Here is a 22,575-nt window from a genome sequence, read left to right on the forward strand (position 1 = left end):
AAAAAAAAAAAAAAAATAGTGGTTGCTTCTGCAAAGCACAAAAAAAACAGGCCGTGAGAAAACTCTTTACCTGATTATCCTTCAGTAATTTAAAAAATTTCCATTGTATGTATTTTTTTAATGTATTTTTTAAAAAAGTAGATGTGCAAGACTCAGCTCAGCTCTACAGATCACAAATCTTTGGGGGCAGGGACCCGGCTTTTGAAATCGTGAAACTACCAACGTGATTCTGATGATCAGTCAGGCTTAGTATGCAAACCATTCATATGGTACTTAATGCCCCATATTAAAGTGTACATGTGAGAATATATCTTTATCCCCTAACTAGGAAACCATGTTATCTATTACATTTTTTCTTGCATTTCTCAACTTAGAAAAAGTACCCAATATTTTTGATGAAAATAATGAACAAGCATAATTCTATTTGTTACATTTCATTCCAGTGTGAAAATGTTTTCAAACATACATTTAAGATAACAGCATTATGAAGCAATAAGAAATTACCACTTTCAATACATGAAAAGCTAAATGTCAAAAAGTGCCAACAATTTTCTTTTTCTTTTTTTTTTTTTTTGAAAGTTTATTTATTTTGAGAGCAGGGGAGTGGCCAAGAGAACCTCTAGCAGGCTCCACGACGGCAGCGCAGAGCCCCATTAGGGGCTCAATCTCATGAACTGTGAGATCAGGACCTGAGCAGAAATCAAGAATCCAAGGCTCAACCAATTGAGCCACCCAGGTGCCCCGTTTCTTTTTTTTTTTTTTTTATGTTTATTTATTTTTGAGAGAGAGAGAGAGAGACAGAGCATAAGTAGAGGAGGGGCAGAGAGAAAGGGAGACACAGAATCCGAAGCAGGTTCCAGGCTCCAAGCTGTCAGCACAGAGCTGGATGCGGGGCTGGAACCCACGAACCGCAAGATCAATGACCTGAGCTGAAGTCAGACACTTAACTGACTGAGCCACCCAGGCGCCCCCACCCCCTTTTCTTTTTTAAAGGCTAAAAATATAGCTAGTCTGCAATGGGCAAGTGGTGAAGTCCAAACCTAAGACTTATGGATGGATGAGCCAGAGTTCATAGTCTACCTGAATGAATAAAAGTAGCATCTAGAGTAAAATAAAATATAAGAGTAAAATAAAGAGCAGATAACAGATTCCAAAGAAGCCCCATTTTATTAGAGAGCATACAAATCCCAAAGGGAAAAGTACTGTTCCCCCCCCCGTGACAGATGTGTCTCTTCCACAGTTCCCAGCTTTCTCTTCTACCGGTACTTTCCATGTCTGTTAAAGTGTTTGTAGAGGTAGCTGATGCGTTTGTTAAGGTTGTGCAGGTCATCAAGGAACATTCGATTTCCAACCATTTTCTTCTTTCGGATACAACGTTGCAATTCATTCCCCTTCCAGCCTCTAAGCCATCTGGGGCCCCTGATCAGTTCTTTGGGGTGCATTTCAAAGTCTCCTGTGTAATGTGAGAGAACACGTTAGTTCCCAGACAAGAGGCAACGAACACAGCCTCCACCAGCTAAGCCTTCAGCATGCAGTTGCATTTTCCTGAGCTGCGCCTACAGACAAGCAGCACCTACACGATCAAGAGCACAGACCCTGGAGCCAGACTGCTTGTGGTTCAAATTCTGGCACTGCCATTTACTAGCATTGGAAAAAAATCACTTAACCCCTCTGTGCTTCAGTTTCCTTACCTGTAAACTGAAAAAACAAAAAACAACCCTCCTGTAAGGATTAATACATGTAGTGCACTCAGAACAGCGTCAAAAACAACCAGAATACGCACGTTAAGTGTCGGCTCTTATTACCGAGCATGGTACCATTCGTACACTGGTGGGGGGAAAAAAAAGATAATCTTACGTAAAAAATTACTCTGAAATTCTGTACCACGGAATCGAATCTTACCCAGGATCCCGATGTTGTCATACACCCCGAACATAGCCCTCTTCTCGTTCCAACGATCAACCACTTTGGGAGGCGGGAGGGTGAGCCTTACGTGGAACATTCCGGGAATACCTAGGGACGGGGAAGAAAGGGAATGAGTCTGAGCCACTTACTGACAAGCAGTTCTCAGGGCAATTTCTACATCAGCCACTTACCCAGAGAGAAGCTTCTGCAGGATAGGGGCACCCGGCCCCATAGGACCCTGCCTGCCCCCAAAGAGAGGCTCCCTGCCATTGCTCTCGTCTCTTCCCTACAACAGCAACCACACAAGCATAAGAGTAGGGTCACACGTGACCTTCGAGGAGCTGACAGGGACCTTCCGCGCCAGCCTCACAGGACACTAGACGGAAGGAGCCATCTTGGGTCTCATCGAGGTACCTCCCGCAGCCAGACCCGTCTTGGCTCCTCCTTCCCCAGCCACAAACCCCACCCTCCAAGTTCCGGTGTACAGAGGCCTTGAAACCCCTCCCTCCCTTCCCACCCCGCCCAGGTGCTTCCGGTTCGCCCGCCGAAGTCTTGGAGAGTCGGAAGAGCAGAGGGATTCATTTCGTCGTTTCCCAGGACGCCCCAAAACTGAATTTCGAGGAAACTCACCCTTTCCTGGGGGCGTCCCTCAACTGTGAGGGAGATGAAGGTGCAAACTCCGGAACCCAAAACCTCTTTTTCTGTGCCTCACAGCAGTATTGTGTTGTAGCTGTTTTTATTATCCCTTTTCTACTGGGGAGGAAGTCTGAGGCGCAGAGAGTGAAGTGACCTGCTGGACGTCACATAGAGGAGATGGCGGAACATGGATTAGAGCCTAAACCTTTTAACTCCCGGCTTGGACTTGCCTCCTGCCCCGGGGGTGGGGGGGGAGGGGCGGTGACTGAGTGGGTCACTAGCCCAAGGGCGCTATCACCGCCTAGCTAGAAAGGGCGGCAGAATGAGGCAGCCGCGAGACGAGGGGAGGCGGGCAGGGGATCTAGACCCTGCCCCGCCCCTGGCGGCGCGTCTGGCTTCCAGGCTCCTGAGATGTGATTGGCGGGTCTCTGCAGAGAGTGACGCGATTGGCCTCCTAACGGCGGTTGAGATTTGAACTCCACCTTTGTGGCTTTGCCCGCGCGGCGCCTGGCTCAGAGGCGGGTTTTTGCCTCCGCCTGTCGGGGATTGGCCGGTTTCTCTGCCCGCTTGAGTGCTGCGGTGCTGATTGGTGCGTATTGTGCAGTCCGTGTTTTTTCCTTCATTTCGGCCCCACGTCCTGAGTCGGAGGAGCGGCGGGTGAAGTTCTTTTCTGAGGTGTGGTGTTAATGGGCAGCGGGGAATGAAAGACTGGGAAGGTTGCGGATGGGGCAGTATGACGCGATATTAGGCGTAATTCTGGCGGTAAGATGTAGTAGAAACAGTAAGTTTTAACAGACCCGTGCGGAATATGGGCAAATCTCTTAACCTTTTTTTTTTTTAGCTTCAGTTTCCTCATCTGTAAAAAGGGTTGTGTTATCATGCATTCCATGAGATTGGCATTCGAAGAACTAGATCAGATATGATATATTCAAATAGCCTAATAAGAACGTGACACAGAGTAAACAGATGTTAAATGTTAATACTCTCCCATTCTGGAGCCAGGACACGCACCAGTCCATGCTGGCCCACTGCCCTAGCCTTGAGTGAGGCCTTCTCTCAGTGCATAAAAATGGAAACGTCCGTTAAAATGGAAATGCTAACTTGATGCATTGATATGCCACTTTGTATTTTTTTTTTAATTTTTTTTAATGTTTATTTATTTTTGAAGGAGAGAGAGACAGAATGTGACGGGGGGGGGGGTGGGTGGGCAGAGAGAGAGGGAGACATAGAATCTGATGCAGGCTCCAGGCTCTGAGCTGTCAGCACAGAGCCCGATGCGGGGCTCGAACCCACAAACCACCAGATCATGACCTGAGCCGAAGTCGGACGCTCAACCGACTGAGCCACCCAGGTGCCCTGCCACTTTGTATTTCTTTAAACATTCTCATGTCTTTTGACTCATTTGATCCTCAGAGCAACTTTGCAAAATAATCAGATTAGTAACTCTGTTGTGCAGATGAGGTTCAGGGGGGTAAGTGACAACCAAATAGCAGAGTCACAATTAGAATTAGATTCTGGACTAGAATCCTGGACTAGTCCAGGGTTGCCTCACATCCTCTTAAGATAACGTTACCGCCGTGGTATAAGTTTGATATAAGCGTCATATATCTGAGGGTGGAGGAATAATAGAACCATATTAAAAAGACAGTCCTTAGATATAGATCTTGATCTGTTTGCTGTTTGGTTTCCAGCCCTGTGAGCCAGTGGGAGAAAGATGTGTCCCCAGCTGTATGAGTTCCATCTGCCTTTAGCCCCAGAGGAGTTGTTGAAAAGTGGAGGAGTGAATCAGTATGTAGTGCAAGAGGTACTGTCCATCCGACATCTTCCATCACAGCTTAGAGGTAAGACTTCGTAGCGGCTACTGTGCCTGGCCCTTCAAAACAGCCATCCCCCATGTAATTATATTATTGGCCTTTTGCACTACACTGCTAAGCTCCATGAGGGCAAAGAACCCATCTTTCCTATTCATGGTTTTCTTCCTAGCATTGTTTGGGATGTATTACATGAAGAGTATCCACATTGACCTCCTTTTCTCAATCATTCAAAAAAACAGTCTTGGTGTATGCAGCTACTCTTTGGAGAAAAACTTATTTTAGATCTTTACCTCTTACCATGTGCCAAAACTAAGTTCTGATGGATTTAAAAGTTACAGGAAAAGGTAGCTTTCTCAGAATGTATGGGACTTGACCTGACCTGTTTCAGGTAGTACTTTTTTAGAGTCTAGATCTCTTGTTTCCAGGGGTGTGCAATAATAAGAAAAAAATATGTACACCTACAACACTGAACAGTATATGCACAATACAGTTATCCGTTGAAACCTACAGCTGAACAAGGCAATTTATACATTATCACTAAGACCTTGTAATGTCACTATACTTCTTGGAAGTGGTCTTTCAGGTTGTTTTAGAGAGGTACATAGAGTAGAGATTAGGATTCTGGAGCCAAGCTATCTGAATTTGAATCCTGGCTCTACCACTCTCACCTTAGACAAGTTACTTATTCTGTCTGTACCTGTTTCCTCATCTGTTAAGATAGGGATAATAGCCTACTTCATTTATTATCTTCTATAACAAGAAGGGTTGGTTAATGCAGCAGCTTGATAATTTAACTCCAGCTTGTCTCCTCTTGGCCATGATGGTTGCTAGATGCCAGCTCCTTGCTCTTATGTACAGAAGTAGTAAAGAAGTAGTATACTTCTTTCTTTTTTTAAAACTTTACCAGAAGCCTCCCAACAGACCTAGCCAGAATTGGGTTTTGCCTATTTCCCTGAACTAATTACTGATAAGGGATACAGATTTACCCAGATTGTCTAAATTGATAAAGATTATTATCTAGGAGCCTCCCTAGACCCAGACATATCACCATTTGGTAAGCGAAGAACGCAGAGTGTGGAGGTCAACCAGTAGCTGGCAAGTCAACAGAATCCACTATGGTGGAGATAGACTATTCTCTCCATATAGTGTTGATATATGCGTCACCAATTGCACAGGCTGCACAGTGTAGTAAATTGTTCTTCAGTTATTATAATGCATCATTTTTTAAATGAATAATTACTCACTTTAAGAGTTCTTTTTATAATAATTGCATTGCTTTTGGTGTTTAGAACCCTAACTATAAGTTCTATAAGATCAAATCATTTCCCTTTTCAATAAGTATTTACTGATGATACACTGTCAGACACTGTTCTGGTTCCTGGGGACACAACAGTAAACAAAACAGACAAGTTGACAAAGTTCTTTCTCTCAAGGTTCTCAACAAGGAATAAATAAATAAGGACTATGTCAGATGGCTATAAGTGCCAGGGAGAAAAGTAAGCAGGATAAACAAAATATGGTGTGGCAGGGTAGGAACTGCATTTTATGTTGGATGATCAGTGAAGGCTTCCTGATCAGTGACATTTGAGCAGAGGCCTTAAAAGTGAAGAAGTAAACTATGCAGATAGTTCTCATAGGCCTTCTAAGCAGAGAGAAAAGCCAGTGCCAAGGCTCGGAGGTGGGAAAATGCCAATATGGTTGGAGTGGAGTAAGCTAGGGAAAGATGTCAGATGAGAAGTGGTGCAGGTTTTCTAGAGTCTTGCTCCTTACACTGTGGCCTTCAGACCAGCAAATTAGAATCATGATTTAGGAATTTATCAGAAATCCAAAAAAAAAAAAAAAAAAATGAAATCCAAGATAAAGACCCATCCCAGAACTACTGAATCAGAAAATCCATTTTTTAAGAATATCCTTGGGGCGCCTGGGTGGCGCAGTCGGTTAAGCGTCCGACTTCAGCCAGGTCACGATCTCGCGGTCCGTGAGTTCGAGCCCCGCGTCGGGCTCTGGGCTGATGGCTCGGAGCCTGGAGCCTGTTTCCGATTCTGTGTCTCCCTCTCTCTCTGCCCCTCCCCCATTCATGCTCTGTCTCTCTCTGTCCCAAAAATAAATAAACGTTGAAAAAAAAAAAATTAAAAAAAAAAAAAAAAGAATATCCTTAGGTAAATTAAGAGATGTTTCAAAAATAAGTGGAGAGCTCAACTGCAAATTAATTACTGGACTTCACAATGTGGTGATTGGGGAAAGCGGTTTCAGAGGAGTAGTGGGAGCAAAAGGCTAATTGAAATAGGTGGGTTTATGAGAAAATGGGAAGACAGAGTTTAGATAACTTTCTGATTGTTTTGCTTTCATGAGTAACAGAGAAATGAGGTGATGATGGAGGAGGAGGTAGAGTTGAGGGAGGATTTTTTATTTTTTTATTTTGAGAGAGAGAGGAAGAGCAGGGGAAGGGCAGAGAGAAGGAGAGAGAGATAATCCCAAGCAGGCTCCATGCTGTCAGCACAGAGTCCATCGTGGGACTGGATTCCACAAACTGAGATCATGGCCTGAGCCAAAATCAAGAGTCAGAGACTTAACTGACTGAGCCACCCAAGCTCCCCGGGAGGATTTTTTATAAGATGGGTGGCATTACATGTGTATGTACTGAATGGAAGCTATCAGAGAAGGTTAGGTTGATGATGCAAGAGGGAGAGGGGACAGATTGTTGGAGCAGTATCTTTAGTAGGTAAGAGAGTGTGTAATCTGGTGCACAGAGGGAGGCGATGGTTTTACTAGAGGGTGGGACAGTTTATCTGCAGTAGCAAAAGAAAAGACAGAGTAGCTGGGCACAGATGCAGGTAGTGAGGGGAAATACAGATCTTGGGGCAGCTGGAAGTTCTCTTCTATGTGCTTCTTAATGTTTATTTTTGAGAGAGAGAGAAAGAGTAGGGGAGGGGCAGAGAGAGGGAGAAACAGAATCTGAAGCCAGCTCCAGGCTCCGAGCTGTTAACACAGAGCTCGACATGGGGCTTGAACCCACAGACTGCATGATCATGACCTGAGCCAAAGTTGGCTGTTTAACCAACTGAGCCACCCAGGTGCCCCTCTTCTGTGTGATTCTATTTTCTCAGTGAGATAGGAAGTGAAGCCTTTAACTGAGAAGGAATTGGGGAAGAAGGCCTTGATCTTATGAGCAGAGGAAAGGTGTGAAATAATTGCCTAGAAGAAGGTGAGGAGGCCTGGGAATTTGTAACAGGCTTACCAAGAAATACTAAGGGCACACTTGAGATTAATGGTCATAAGTTTAAAGTAAGAATAGTTAGCATGATTGTATATTTTTGTCAAGCCATTTTTATTTGTATGATTACATGAATGAAGTAAGCAGGCAGTTGAATTTAATCCAGATTTGCCAAGGGAGTAAATGTGAATTTTAGTGGAAAAAATTAGAAATATCATATTGTCTAACAATAGGGGCACCTGGCTGACTCAGTAGAGAATGCTACTCTTGATCTCAGGGTCCTGAGTTCAAGCCCCACATTGGACATGAAGCCTACATTATAAAGAAGAGAGGGACACCTGGGTGGCTCAGTCGATTAAGCGTCCGACTTCAGCTCAGGTCATGATCTCAATGCTCATGAGTTTGAGCCCCACGTCGGGCTCTGTGCTGACAGCTTAGAGCCTGGAACCTGCTTTGATTCTGTGCCTCCCTCTTTCTCTACCCTCCCCAGCTCACACTCTGTCTCTCTCTGTCTCAAAAAATAAACATTAGAAAAATAAATTAAAAAAAAAAGATATAATGTCTAATGATAGAGGAATAGTAAGTTAATTAAGATATATATATATGATGGACTATTATGTGACCATTAAAATTATTTACAAAGGTTTTATAATATGCTTATTGTAAAATTAAGTTTTATTTATTTATTTGGAGAGAGAGAGTGGGGGACAAGCAGAGAGAGAGAGAATCCCAAGCAGGCTCCACGCTCAGCACAAGAGCCCAATGCAGGGCTCAATCCCACAACCCTGGGATCATGACCTGAACCAAAGTCAAGAGTCGGATGCTCAACTGCCTGAGCCACCCAGGCACCCCATAATATTAAGTTTTAAAAAGCAGAACAGAGAAGTGAGTATGTGATATGACCTCAACAGCAGAAATACTAAGCATAGGAAAGAGATGGAAAAAAGTTAGCCAGATGTTAATTGCTGTGTATTTCTCTTTTCCATTTTTCTATATTTTCCAGATTACAGAAGGAAGTTTGTAAGAGTGATAAATAGCTGGAGTGCCTGGGTGGCTCATTCGGTTAAAGCGTCTGACTCTTGATTTTGGCTCAGGTCACGATCTCACAGTTCATGGGATTGAGCCCTGCATCAGGCTCTGCGCTGGTAGTGCAGAGCCTGCTTGGGATTCTCTCTCTCCCTCTGTGTCTCCCTCTCTCTTCCCTGCTTGCTCTCTCTCTCTCTCAAAAAATAAATAAATAAACTTTAAAAAAAGAGAGTGATAAATAAATTACATATACTGAGTTACACTGTGTGCTAAGTATTATTCTGACTGCTTCACAGGATTATTTCTACTTAACCTTTACCAAAAAATTCTGAAAAGCCCTATGATGTGCAATCTTGTATTATTCCTCACTTAGAGAAGAGGAAACAGACTTAGTAAGCTAAGTAGCTTGGCCTGGTAAATGTTCAAGCCGAATATAAACCTAAATTAGCAGTCTGACTCTAGACTAGATCAGTAGGTAATGCTTCAAAGAATTAAACAGATATATGGACCAAGAAAATCATTAGTTGTAATAAAAAAAAAATAGGTAGTTGGTAATATTTGAGAGAATAGTTGTTAGGTTGATAAATCCCACAAACAGATCAGGAAATTGAAAGAGGAGACACAATTTAAAAGGGATATCCACGTGCCCCTAGGTAGCTCAGTCATCCGACTTCAGCTCAGGTCATGATCTCATGCTTTGTGAGTTCGAGCTCTGAGTCAGGCTCTGTGCTGACAGCTTGGAGCCTAGAGCCTGCTTCTGATTCTGTGCCTCCCTCTCTGTCTGCCCCTCCGCCACTTGCGACTCTGTCTTTCTCTCTCAAAAATAAATAAATCTTAAAAGGGATATGATAGCAAAGTCAAATGAAAGGCATTGAGTGGTTTTGTTTTGTTTTAAAGAAGGGAGTCCTGGGGCAGCTGTGTGGTTCAGTCAGTTGAGTGTTTGACTTGATTTTGGCTCAGGTTGTGATCTCAGGGTTTGGTTGGTGGGTTGGAGCCCTGTGTCAGGCTCTACAGTGGCGGTGCAGAGCCTGCTTGGGATTCCCTGTCTCCCTCTTTCTCTGCCCCTCCCCCATTCGTGCTCTCTTTCTCTCAAAATAAATTAAACTTTAAAACATAAAAATATAAAGGGACTCCTCAGTGGCTCAGTCAGGTTAAGCGTCTGACTTCGGCTCAGGTCATGATCTCATGGTTTGTGAGTTCAGGCCCTATGTTGGGCTCTGCACTGACAGTTCAGAGCCTGGAGCCTGCTTCAGGTTCTGTGTGTGTGTGTGTGTGTGTGTGTGTGTGTGTCTCAAAAGTAAATAAACATTTTTAAAAAGTTTTTAATAAATATATAAAGAAGGGAGGCCTGAGCATGCTGGCAGAATAAGAGCAGTTCCTGGACAGGATAAAACCAAAGGGGAAAAAGAGGAGATACATCTTTGGGGCAGTGGGACAGGTTAGCTTTTCTCTTGAGACTCCAGCAAAAAACGGGAAAATGTTGGCAGAGAGGTTTGTTGATAGGGAAGAAGGATTACAAAAGAGCTTGTGCTTTGTGTCTCATTCTTTTTTTTAAATTATACTTTGAATGTTTATTTTTTATTGAATCTTAAAATTGTCTCTCTCCCTCTGCCTCTCTCCCCCACTTGGGCTCGCTCACTGTCTCAAATTAAAAAAAAAAAAAAATGTAATTGTGTATATACTCTAGAAGAAAGAACTTTACACAATTATTGTAAGCTGAGTTAGTAAAATATTTTTTATAGGAATATGGGTTAGCAATTCTGAAACTGCTTTATGTGTATACTAGGGTTAAGTAAAATATGTAAATTAACTCATTTTTAATATATAAACAGATCAAAACAGATATGGGATTTGACAGGTATGTATGTATATACACGTACATGTCCTGCTATTCTCTACTGAGAGGACCTAAAAACAATGATACAGTGCAATAGCAGTAAGCCTAACTAGTGCCTAGAACTTGGTTTCTACATGCCATACTTCCACAAAAGAAATGAGGACTCTGTTGAGAATGGTTGATTGCAGAACTGGGCCAAGGAAAGTACAAGATGAGCCTGGAACATCTTATACCAGGAAGTAAGAGAGCAAAAGTGAAGACCACGTTGAAAGGACTGCAGGCAGGCCAAGTTGAAGGACCTCCCAGTGGTCAAGCATGGGATCATTTAAGCAACAAAATAAATAGTAGTAGGAATGCATTAAAATGGAATAAAGGAAATAACCGTGAGTCTATTCCAATTTGAATAAATAACCAGAGGGAAAGGGACATCTCATCCTTAGAGTGGCATTCCCATTAGTAAGTGTAGAAGGAATGATGGAGATAGAAAAATCACCATATGGGGCACCTGGCTGGCTCAGTCAGCAGGGCATACAACTCTTGATCTCGGTTGTAAATTCGAGCCCCATGTTGGGTATAGAGATTACTTTAAAATCTTTTTAAAAAGAAAGAAAGAAAAAAGAAAAGTCAAAGTGTTTACTAACACCTCAGTAATAACTGTGGCAGGCAAGAATCATGGACAGATTCGTGGGCAAAATGTGAGGAGAAACAAGATATTTGTACATTTTCAAAGTATCTCTCTAACAAGATACTTATTTGCTGCAAAAGAGGAAAATAGTAACTTTACAGAGGAGATGGCTGGCGAACACTAGCAGGTAATCAAGGTTAACATAGTAATAAGACATTGATACCATGTACTTCTTGGTGTGATGCTTTGATAGGAGGCTCCCTTCTGTGGTCATTCTGCCAAAAATACATAACCTCAATCTAATCATGAGAAAATAGCAAACAAACCCAGACTGAGGGACATTGTACAGAATAACTGAATAGTGTACTTCAAAAGTGTCAAGATTGTGAAAGACAAAGATGGGAGGAGACTAAGGAGACATGACAACTGAATGCATTGTGGGATCCTGGATTGGATCCTGGACCAGAAAAAGGACATAAATAGAAGAACTAACAATTCAGATAACGTCTGTAGATTCATTAATAGCACTGAGTTCATGTTGATTTCTTATAGACTCTTGTACTGTGGTTATAGAAGATGTTAACATCATCAGAGTGAAAAGTGCAAGAACTCTGTATTGTTTTTGCCACTTTTTGTCATTTCACAATTAAAAAAACCATAATAGGTTACATTGAAATGAACTGTCTCTTTTTGGTATTCAAGCAGTAAAAGTGATTAACTGGATTTTCTGCCATGAATGGAATTTACCAACAAGGCATCTCCCCTCTGTGTTGACTCGTTTCTTTCATCTTTGTAGCATTTCAGGCTGCCTTCCGAGCTCAGGGGCCCCTGGCAATGCTGGAGCACTTTGATACTGTCTACAGCATTCTACAGTAAGTAGAACGCATCTGGCTGGTGCCGTAAGAACTAGTGGCTGTTTACCTTAACGTTGCATGTTAGTCCTGAAATTCCAAATTATAGGTTCACTGATAAAGGTTCGGGGTGCTGATAATTCTACTAATGAGCATTGACCCCAACTTCACACCAGTTGAGCAATTTCACAGATGTGTTTAAGTCTTAGATTCTTCAGGTTTGATCTGATCTAGAATGGGCTCTGCAGTTTCCTATCTCACCCCCCACACTTTCTTTCCCTCATAGTCACTTTCGAAGTATAGATCCTGGCCTCAAGGAAGATACTCTGGAATTCCTGATGAAAGGTGTTTATGGGTCAGGGGGTAGGGGATGGAAGGTGTTTGTTGTTGTTTGTTTGTTTACTGTTTCCTACATTTTATCAGCCACGTGATGATATCAAGGCTGTGGTGATTCAGTTGGTTTGGCTAAGCCCGGGGACCTTTGACCTATTAAGGTCTGTAATCTTGGTGGACAATACAGAGTTGTGTGTGTTCGCTGTAAGGGCAGACCAACAAGAAATATTTCCTACTTTTGAACTGCCTCTCTTTAATAGAGGTAGTTCTTCCAGTTGCCAAGGAGAAACTGGGGTAGCTGGCCTGAGAGAGTGGGGACAGGGCGTGTTCAGCGTATTGGGGTCAGGGGTCCCAAAGGACTTGGCTTGTGTTGTGGCCACTGAGAGATGAAACACAGATCTTTGGTAATCTGATGGCTGCTGATGCTGGGTGTTTGGAAGCCAGAGCAGATGAGGAAAGTGAACAAAGCCGACTCCGGACTTTGCCCCTTGCAGTGGTATCCCGTCATTCCCAGGAACTTCCCACTGTCCTGGATGATGCAGCTCTGAGTGTGTCAGATAGGAGCGCCCACCTAAATGCCCTCAAAATGAACTGCTATGCTCTGATACGCCTCGTGGAATCCTTTGAGACCATGAGCAGCCAGACAAGCCTCATGGACCTGGACCTTGGGAAGGTAATTGGAGTTCCTGGCTCACTCAACATGGGGCCTGGGGAGATCAGGGGGTCAGTGGGAAAGAAGAGAATCCAACAATTCTGGGAATCCTGTCTGTCCTTTTTTAGGATTTATGAGGAAGTACTCAAAAATACCACAGCATATCCTGCCCTGACAAGGAGCTCTTTTATATTTTACAATTTGTAATACATCTGCTGTGTTAGTTTCTACCTTATCTCAATACTGGACAGTTTGGGCACTCAGACTAGCAGATTTTGACCTGATTTGTCTTCCTTATTTTTCCCTAAATGTATGCATGATCCTTTTTTAGGGGAAGAAAACCCGGGCCAAGGCCGCCCACGGCTTTGACTGGGAAGAAGAGAGGCAACCAATTCTTCAGCTTCTAACGCAGCTGCTCCAGCTGGACATTCGTCACCTGTGGAACCACTCAGTAATTGAAGAGGAATTTGTCAGGTCGGTGGTTAAGATGGTCATAGTGAACTGTGAGGAACGAGGGCTCTGTTGCTAGATATGTCTTCTTTCTGAATACTTCATTTCATGCCTCACTTCTGTATGTAAGACATAGAAGTATACTCATAACATAGAATTGTTAGTAAGTAGATAACAAATGTTAGAAACTGCCATGAGTTTCTTATCTTTAATGCCCATTTGCTCATTCATGACATAGTATTTATTGAGAATCTCCTGGCTGCATGGCTGGTATTATTGCAGGCACTAGAAACATAAGTTTCTGCCCTCTTAGAGTTTATATTATAGAGCAGAAGATGATTTTTAAAGTAAGTAAAATACATGGTTTGTTTTATACTTTATGATTGTGGAGAACAATAGAGGAGGGGATGGGGAGTTTGATGGAAGAGAGTTGTGATTTCTTTGAGAAAGAAACAGAGCATGTGGGGGAGGGACAGAGAGAGAGAGAGGGAGAGACAGAATCTGAAGCAGGCTCCAGGCTCAACTGTCAGCACAGAGCTCAATGTAGGGCTCGAACTCACAAGCCATGAGATCATGACCTGAGCTGAAGTTGGGTGCTCAACTGAGCCACCCAGACGCCCCGAGAGTTGTGATCTTAAATCAGCTGTTCTAGCAAGGCCTTTTTGAGGTAGTGACATTTGAGAAAAAACCCAGAGGAGGCCGTATGAGGCACGAGAATATGGAGGAATAAACAAGGGTGAGGAACGGAACAGCAGGTACAAAAACCCTGAGGAAGGCATGTATCTGGCATGTACAGGTGGTAGCAGTGAGGCGAGAGACATGGCAGCTGAGCAGGTGAAAGGGATAGGCTGTGAAATCCCAGAAGCAGTGGGGAGCCAACTGTGCAGATCCTTGGCCATCATGGTGACTTTGCATTTTCTCAGAGTGAGATGGGGCCACTCAAGGGTTCTGAGCAGGGCAGTGACGTGGTCTGACTAGGGCTTTAACAGGATCATCCTGGCTGTTGTGTTGAAACAGACTATGAAAGGAAAGGAAGAAAGCAGGAGACCAATTAGGAGGCTGTTGCAGTAACTTGGGCAAGAGATGATGGTAGCTTAGACCCAAGAGTGGCAGTGGATATGGGGAGAAGTGGATGGACTCTGTACTTTTTTCCCTAAGGTAGAGCTTATAGGATAATCTGACAGAGGTGTATGAAGTTTGAGGGAGAGTTCAGTCAAGGATGACTCACTCAGGGTTTTGACCTGAGCTTTCAGAATATAAGCATAAAAAGAGGCGGGGGTGGATGCTTGGTTGGCTCAGGGAGCTAAGCAACTGACTCTTGATTTCGGCTCAGATCATGACCTCACAGTTCGTGAGTTCAAGCTCCACATTGGGCTCTGCATTGACAGCATGGAGCTTGCTTGCAATTCTCTCTCTCTCTCTCTCTCTCTCTCTCTCTCTCTCTCTCTCTGCCCTTTCCCTGCTTCCTCTTTCTCTTTCTTCTCTCAAATAAATAAACTTTTTTAAAATGCTTAAAAAAAAGAGAGAGTTCAAAGTTTGAATACAAAGAGAGGATACAAAGATTGAGGTCCTTATCAGACATCCAAGCAATGTTGTCTGATTCCGATGTTGAATGTGCAAGTCTGGAGCACGAGAGGGAGGTCTGAGATAGGGTACCCATTTGGGCAGTCAGTGTATTTATATAAATGGTATTTATGCGCCAAGTCTGAGATTACCAAATCAGTAAGCATAGCTAGAGGAGAGCAGAAATCCTTACTGTACTCTGGGGAAGGGAGTCTGGCATCTGGGAAGCCACATGAAGTGTGTTTCCAGGAGAAATGTGGTCAGCTGCATCCAGTGCACCTAAAAGGTCAACCAAGATAAGAACTGAATTAACCATGATGTTTAACCATGGGAAGTCATTGGTCACTTTCTCCTACCCTTTATCATCTATTTGGGTTCTGTATAAGTATAACTGGTTGAAGGTTGGTAATCTTGAAGGACAGAGCACCTATCTAGAGTCGTCAAAGCAAAGCACCTTGGTGTAGACAGTGATCACAAGAATGAAGAAAGCTAGAAGACCCTGACTTTGGGGCAGGAGAAGGAGAATGAAAGCGGCAGGGCCCCAGTATAGATGAATCCACACAGCTGACTTCATCATCTCCCTCCCTCCTTTTCTCAGTTTGGTTACTGGCTGCTGCTACCGCCTCCTGGAGAACCCCACCATTAGTCACCAGAAGAACCGCCCCACCCGGGAAGCTATAACACGCCTGCTTGGTGTCGCCTTGACACGTTATAATCATATGCTCAGTAAGTTAGCCCTCTGCCTTGCCCCGCGGTTTCCATTTTGCCCGTAATTTCTCACGTGTAGTATTTCCACAGGTGCCACTGTGAAGATCATCCAGATGCTGCAGCACTTTGAACACCTGGCACCGGTACTGGTGGCGGCTGTGAGTCTGTGGGCAACTGATTATGGAATGAAGAGCATCGTGGGAGAGATTGTAAGGTGACTCTTGTCTAAGTTTCTGATTCTCATCTCCCTCAGGGGGAAGATAAAAGAAAGATTAGAAATGCGTTCTCTGTACATACTAGGTTTCTTTAGATTTTAGATACCTGACTTCCCTTCCCTTACTGGGAACTGAATTATCTTGCTGTGGCTGTGCTTTCTTTCCTGCACAGAGAGATTGGACAGAAGTGTCCCCAGGAGCTGAGTCGGGACCCCTCAGGGGCAAAGGGCTTTGCAGCTTTTCTGACAGAACTAGCAGAACACATCCCAGCCATCCTGATGTCCAGCATGTGCATTTTGCTGGATCATCTGGATGGAGAGGTAAGTGGTCCCCTGGGAATCTCAGGTTCTTCTGGGAATTTTAAGGCTGTTTCTTATAACAAGAAGATGGCTTTCCCGTGAAGTCAAGGTGTCTAAGCATAACTTGGTGGCAGTTTCTTCCTACAGAGAAGCAGATAGAGTTTATTGACTAAAGAGCCATTTGTTAATCTCCATTTCAGTATCAACCGGTTTTATCCACGCCTGGTAAGGGGATGGCAATTCCATGCCTTAGGTCTAGTGAGAGTCACTCGGCCATCGTTCTGAGTCCCTTCCATTCATCAGGATGAAGCTCCTTCCATTCTTCCTACCATAGAGCTTGCCTGCACTCTCTGAACAGTGCCACTCTCAATTCTTTCTGCCTGGCTGCCTCCCGCACTGATGCAGGGCATCCCGGGTCAATGTCAAGGACAAAGATAGTCTCCTAGGTCATCTAGTGTATTATAACTTCTTGTGCAAGACTCCATTCTCTGGCTCTTGGCCTGGTAAAAACCCCAACCCCTGTTCCTCACATTCTGCAGTGGACTTGCATGGCACCCTAGGGCTGACTTGTGCTTCTCTGTGTTTCATTCTTTTGTCAGTAAAATGCAAGAAGGAGTGGGAGGGAAGGGGGTGTTTTATTAGGATGGATCAAAGGCTTTGAAGCTTCAGATGAAAGGTAGAAATTAATGCTTTTTAAACGTGTACAGACGTGATGAGCCTTATGGGGAAAAAATGGGGGTTCTTGTTTATTTTGTCCCTATATTCTCAAGCAGACAAGGCCCCTTCCATTGATCTCAGGAGTGGATACCTAGGCAACTGACCAGAGAAAGTCAGAGTGAAGCAAGCTTACCCTTAACTTAAGGCCTCACCTCTTCTTTGTGCCTGGACAGGCCCAAGAGTTTGGGGAAGGGAGAGTTAGCATTGGAGTGAGGAGCCTCAGACCAGACCACTTCTCCCGTAGAGTTACATGATGCGCAATGCTGTGCTGGCAGCTATGGCGGAGATGGTCCTGCAGGTTCTGAATGGTGATCAGCTGGAGGAAGCAGCCCGAGACACCAGAGACCAGTTCTTGGACACCTTGCAAGCCCATGGCCACGACATCAACTCCTTTGTGCGGAGCCGTGTTTTGCAGCTCTTTACCCGAATCGTCCAGCAGAAGGTGAATAGCCTTCTGCATGATAAAGACATAACAGTATTCTGTAGACAGGCTGGAGAAAAGAGGAATCCCGTGTCCCACAGAAGAGTCTAGAATTCATATTCTTACTACCAGTAATAAAGGTCTTCCTCTACCAAGGACAAGGATGCCTGGCTCCATTTAAGGACTATACTGTGTCTTAACCACGACAAAGAGTAACTATTTTATATCCCATAGAAAAGTTTCTTTAGAGTGAGTAGGTAGCTCACATACAGTGTACTTCAAGAACATTTTGAGTATGATGAACAGAATGGATGATGTGGTACGTGAGCTCATTCTTCTCTTCCTACCCCACATAGGCTCTCCCCTTGACACGTTTCCAAGCAGTGGTGGCCCTAGCAGTGGGACGTCTGGCAGACAAGTCAGTGCTAGTATGTAAAAATGCCATTCAGCTGCTGGCCAGTTTTCTTGCCAATAATCCCTTTTCCTGCAAGGTAAGTAGGCTTGATCTACCCAAAAGAGATAGAATAAATGGAAACAGGAATGAAATTATGTGACTTAATGACCCTGATATTCATTTTACCTTGGTAGCTTAGTGACACTGACCTTGCTGGACCACTGCAGAAGGAAACCCAGAAATTACAAGAGATGAGGGCCCAGAGGCGAACTGCAGCTGCTTGTAAGTAGTTACTGTGTAGGAATCCTCACCCTAGACATCCTGTTCCCTGCCATCAGAAACTCCAAGAGTCTAAGTGAGACTTTCTCATTCAGCTGCAGTGCTGGACCCAGAGGAGGAGTGGGAAGCCATGCTGCCAGAGTTGAGGTCTACCCTGCAGCAGCTGCTAAAGCTTCCCCAGGAAGAAGAGGAGATTCCTGTGGTGATTGCTAGTACAGAGACCACCGAAGACGTGAAAGAACGCATCCATCAGTTGCTTGCCAAGGCTAGTTACAAGTATGTGAAAGAGTGAGATTTTCTCTAATGATCTTTTTAGGTTTAGAGTTAACTTATTTATGTGTGTATGTATGTATGTATGTATGTATGTATTTATTTTTATTAAGTTTATTTACTTATTTTGAGAGCGTGGGCCGGGAAGGGGGAAAGAATAAGGGAGGGAGGGAGAGAGAACCCCAAGCAGGCTCCGCACTGTCAGCACAGAACCCGACGCAGGGCTCCATTTCACAGACCGTGAGATCGTGACCTGAACCAAAACTGAGTTGGATGCTTAACTGACTGAGCTACCCAGGCACCCCCATTGGTTTTTTTGTTTTGTTTTGATTTTTTTAATGTTTTACCTATATTTGAGGGAGAGGGAGACATAGAACCTGAAGCCGGCTCCAGTCTCTGTGTCGTCACCACAGACCCCTGTGCAGAGCCCAGACTCACAAACTGTGAGATCATGACCTAAGCCAAAATCGGATGCCCAACGGACTGGGCCACCCAGGTGCCCCTAGAGTTAGTTAACTTTTTTTGTGTGTGTTTATTTATTTATTTTGAGAGAGTGTGTGTGTGAGCACAAGGGAGGAGCAGAGAGAGGGAGAGAGAGAATCCCAACCAGGCTCTGCACTGTCAGCGCAGAGCCCAACATGGAGCTTGAACTCAAAACGTGAGATCATGACCTAAGCTGAAACCAAGAATTGGACGCTTAACTGACTGAGCCACCTGGCGCCTCTAGAGTTAACTTTTGAGGAACAGTATTTCTTTAAAAGGAACTGCACTTGGGACAGCTGGGTGGCTCAGTCAGTTAAGCGTCTGATTGTCAATTTTAGCTCACATCATGATCTTAAAGTTTGTGAGATGAAGCCCCACATTGAGGTCTGTTTTGACAGCATGGGATTCTCTCTCTCTCACTCTCTGCCCCTCTCACCCTCTCACTTGTGTGCGCATGCGCTCGCTCTCTCTAAGAAAGAAAGAAAGAAAGAAAGAAAGAAAGAAAGAAAGAAAGAAAGAAAGAAAGAAAAAGAAAAAAAGAAATCTTTTTAAAAGTCTTTTAAAAAACATCAGGGCACCTGGGTGGCTCAGTTGGTTAAGCGTCCAACTTCTGCTCAGGTCATGATCTTGTGGTTCATGAGTTCAAGCCCCACATCCAGCTCTCTGCTGTCAGCTCGGGGCCTGCTTCGGATCCTCTGTCCCTCCCCTGCTCACTTTCTCTCTCTCTCTCTCTCTCTCTCTCAAAAGTAATAAAAGTCTTTAAAAAGTAAATAGGAGCACCTGGGTGGGACAGTCGGTTAAACATCTGACTCTTGATCTCAGCTTAGGTCATGATCTCACAGTTTATGAGTTCGAGCCCAGTGTCAGGCTCTGCGCTGATGCTGTGGAGCCTGCTTTGGATCGGTCTCCTTCTCTCTGGACCTCCCTTGCTTGTATGCTTGCTCTCGCTCTCTCTCTGTCTCTCTCTCTCAAAATAAATTTAAAAAATTTTTGTTTAAATAAATGAAATGAACTGTACTTGGGGTATGGTGCCACCAAGTGATGGTAGGTGTTTTCATTATAATAATGGCCTGAACACCAGATTTATGCCAAAGGCACAGTCCACAATTAAGCATGCTTTTCTACTTTTACAAATGTTTAAAGAACCATGAAAACAGCTAAATGTAAATAATATTATAATTAAATATGCAAAAGTTCTCCATTTGAAGAAGAAAGCCTGTAAGTATAATTCTAGTTGTATAATCTTAAATAAGTTGCTTAAATTTCCTTGGCCTCAGTTTCATTATTTGTAAAATAAGAAATTGATTAGGGGCGCCCAGCTGGTTCATTCAGTAGAGCATGCAACTCTTGATCTCAGGGTCGTGAGTTCAAGCCCCACATTGGGCGTAGAGCTTACTTTAAAAAGAAACAAACAAACAAAAAAAACCTTTAAAAAAAATAAAAGCCTTTAAAAAAAGCAATTGATTAGATCATGTGGTCTCTAATTTCTTTCTACTAAATCCTGTGAGCTAATAAATAATATTAAACTCTGTTAATCCTACTTTAATCTTGAAATCAGCCTCATTGTTAATCCTGACCTTGGAGAACAGATTTCTCCCAGTGTTTTTGTGACTCTAGAACTTCAGGGCAGCTAGCAACAAAAGCCCTTCTAGCTATCAGCAGGTCTCCTTAAACCTCAGCCACAAGTTACTGATTTATTTCCTACCTAATTAGGCTGTTCAGAAAAAACTGAATGGAAGGTGGCTAGTTTGCTCTCCCTTATGTCTCTCTGGTGTCTTTATTTACTTTGCTAAGGTGTAAAGAGGTACTGTAATTTTATAACTGCTTCTTCTGCCTCCAACCATATTAGTATTTTCTCCTGTCAGTTAAAATAAAGATTTCTTCTCATGTTAAAGATGTCCCCTCCTCCTTCAGAAAACCTCAGCAGTCAGTGCTGGGTTATGGTCTTAATAACTGAGGTATTTGATGCCAGTTAAATGTGTGTTAGAACAAAACTTCTTTTAAAAACTTTTTAACAGTTTAATAATAGTATTTTTTAGAACAGAAAATTACATTAAAAAATGAGCCTGGCTGGCTCAGTCAGTATTGCATGCGACTCTTAAACCCAGGGTTGTGATTTCAAGCCCCGCATTGGGTGTAGAGATTACTTAAAAATCTTTTATTTTTTAAATTAGTACATTCACACGGTACAAAATTTTAAATTATAACAAGGACATGCATTGTAAAGTCCCTTCCAAGCCTATTTCCTAGCTACTTAGATTCATTTCCTACAAGGAAGCAACATTCCGAGTTTATCGCACACCCTTCTAGAGATAACAAAGATGTATAGTGTAACATATGTTCTTTTCCTTCCCTTCTTACACAAATGGTAGAATTTTCTACCCACTAATCTACCACCTTGCTTTTTTTCACTTAACAACATACTGCAATGTTTTTAATATTTATACATGAATAGCTGCCTCATTCTTTTTTATGCTAACATTGACTCCCATTGTATGGATGTCCCATAAATTAATCAGTTATTGAACACTTACTTTTTCTAAACTTTGACTTAGCAAAGTTTTTAAGTAGATGTTTGGAGTAGGTTTGTGACCTTTAAATTTGAAAAGTCTTATTTGAGTTTCTTTGAAGACTATGTAGTAAAGCCTTGTCACTTCAAAAATGGGAAAGTGTTTTGAGCTCCACCCTTGTAGGTGCTTCTCAACTTTTTTTTTTTTTTTTAATGTTTTTATTTTTAAGAGAGAGGGTGAGACAGAGTACTAGCAGGGGAGGGGCAGAGAGAGAGGGAGACACAGAATCCAAAGCAGGCTCCAGGCTCTGAGCTCTCACCACAGAGCCTGACTTGGGGCTCAAACCCATGAACCATGAGATCATGACCTGAGCTGAGGTCAGATGCTTAACCAACTGAGCCACCCAGGCGCCCCACTTCTCAACTTTTTAAGCATGAGAAGTGTTCCTTTTCTTTGGGGTAGTAAGTCTAGGTTCTCGATGTAATCATGAGGTAGGCTGCATTACAGAAGGCTGCAGTGACACTCCCGTGGGTGCCAAGTTGGTGACCGGTGGATGTTCTTCCAGGCAGGCCATCATTCTCACTCGAGAAGCCATAGGCCACTTCCAGGAGTCTGAGCCTTTCAGTCATGTGGACCCAGAGGAGTCAGAGGAGACCAGGTTCCTGAATCTCTTGGGGACTATCTTCAAAGGTATTTCTTTTCCTTCTTCAGTTAGCAAACAAAACATTTCAATTAGTATCGATGGGCTATTTACTTTATGCCAGACACTGGCCTGGGAGTGCCAGGAGGCACTGTGCCACAGCAGTCCAGAGGAGATTTGGCAGTGCCCTGGAATGGATACAGCCCATGGACCTAAGATTGATAGTCATATGGCGTGAAATGGTATTTCCAAACCATAGAGGATGTTCGGAATTTTTTGAGAAATGAACCAAGACATTTTAGAGTAGGTTCTAAGTGTATACCCTCCCATTGTGGAAAGAACTATCCGGGGATGTTGTAGCCGATAGATTTCCCCATACACCTTCGAGCAATAACCATCCTAGAATTCTCTAACTCCTAGGCCCAGCAGCTTCCACACAGGAGAATGCCCAGGGTTCTGCAGGGAACATGGGCCCAGGACAGACAGACAGTAAAGACAAGTCCAGTGTGTCAGAGCCCGTGAAATCCAGGGAAAGCGATGAGCTGGTGAAGCAGGAGATGCTGGTGCAGTATCTGCAGGATGCCTACAGCTTCTCTCTGAAGATTACAGAGGCCATTAGCATCATCAGCAAGATGATGTATGAAAACACAACTACAGGTGTGCCAGCATCCCTCTCTGTAAAGACTGTGTCTTCGGGTTGGAAAAACCAGTCTTGCCTGTATTTTATTGATAA

The 22,575-nt window shown here is 43.5% G+C and overlaps 2 protein-coding genes and 1 non-coding gene across 7 annotated transcripts in view; 2 read left to right on the forward strand and 1 right to left on the reverse strand.

Moving 5' to 3' along the window:
• Window positions 1–1,148: 1,148 nt before the first annotated feature.
• On the reverse strand, window positions 1,149–2,620 carry MRPL51 (mitochondrial ribosomal protein L51). Its single transcript, XM_030321535.1, has 4 exons — window positions 2,536–2,620; window positions 2,097–2,191; window positions 1,903–2,013; window positions 1,149–1,453 (listed from the first exon to the last, which is right to left on the reverse strand). The coding sequence occupies exons 2-4, from the start codon at window positions 2,173–2,175 to the stop codon at window positions 1,257–1,259; spliced, it is 387 nt and encodes a 128-aa protein (XP_030177395.1). The 5' UTR covers window positions 2,176–2,191; window positions 2,536–2,620; the 3' UTR covers window positions 1,149–1,256.
• NCAPD2 (non-SMC condensin I complex subunit D2) overlaps window positions 2,430–22,575 on the forward strand; it is a 29,575-nt gene continuing 9,429 nt past the window's right edge. For 2 of the 5 annotated variants that reach the window (XM_030321512.1, XM_030321516.1), the window contains exons 1-15: window positions 2,836–3,130; window positions 4,233–4,382; window positions 11,854–11,929; window positions 12,195–12,253; window positions 12,736–12,914; window positions 13,225–13,367; window positions 15,505–15,632; window positions 15,705–15,828; window positions 16,002–16,149; window positions 17,090–17,287; window positions 17,623–17,757; window positions 17,855–17,942; window positions 18,035–18,215; window positions 21,768–21,892; window positions 22,263–22,499. In XM_030321512.1, the coding sequence (XP_030177372.1) occupies window positions 4,256–4,382; window positions 11,854–11,929; window positions 12,195–12,253; window positions 12,736–12,914; window positions 13,225–13,367; window positions 15,505–15,632; window positions 15,705–15,828; window positions 16,002–16,149; window positions 17,090–17,287; window positions 17,623–17,757; window positions 17,855–17,942; window positions 18,035–18,215; window positions 21,768–21,892; window positions 22,263–22,499 (1,948 nt within the window). In that variant the 5' untranslated portion in view covers window positions 2,836–3,130; window positions 4,233–4,255. The other 3 variants (XM_030321514.2, XM_030321513.1, XM_030321515.1) reach the window with 3 other exon arrangements.
• On the forward strand, window positions 12,331–12,659 carry LOC115519616. The gene has a single exon (XR_003970611.1). It is a non-coding gene; the product is annotated as a small nucleolar RNA U85 (small nucleolar RNA).

This window comes from Lynx canadensis, chromosome B4, assembly GCF_007474595.2.
Source record: "Lynx canadensis isolate LIC74 chromosome B4, mLynCan4.pri.v2, whole genome shotgun sequence".
In the NCBI taxonomy this organism is placed as follows: domain Eukaryota; kingdom Metazoa; phylum Chordata; class Mammalia; order Carnivora; family Felidae; genus Lynx; species Lynx canadensis.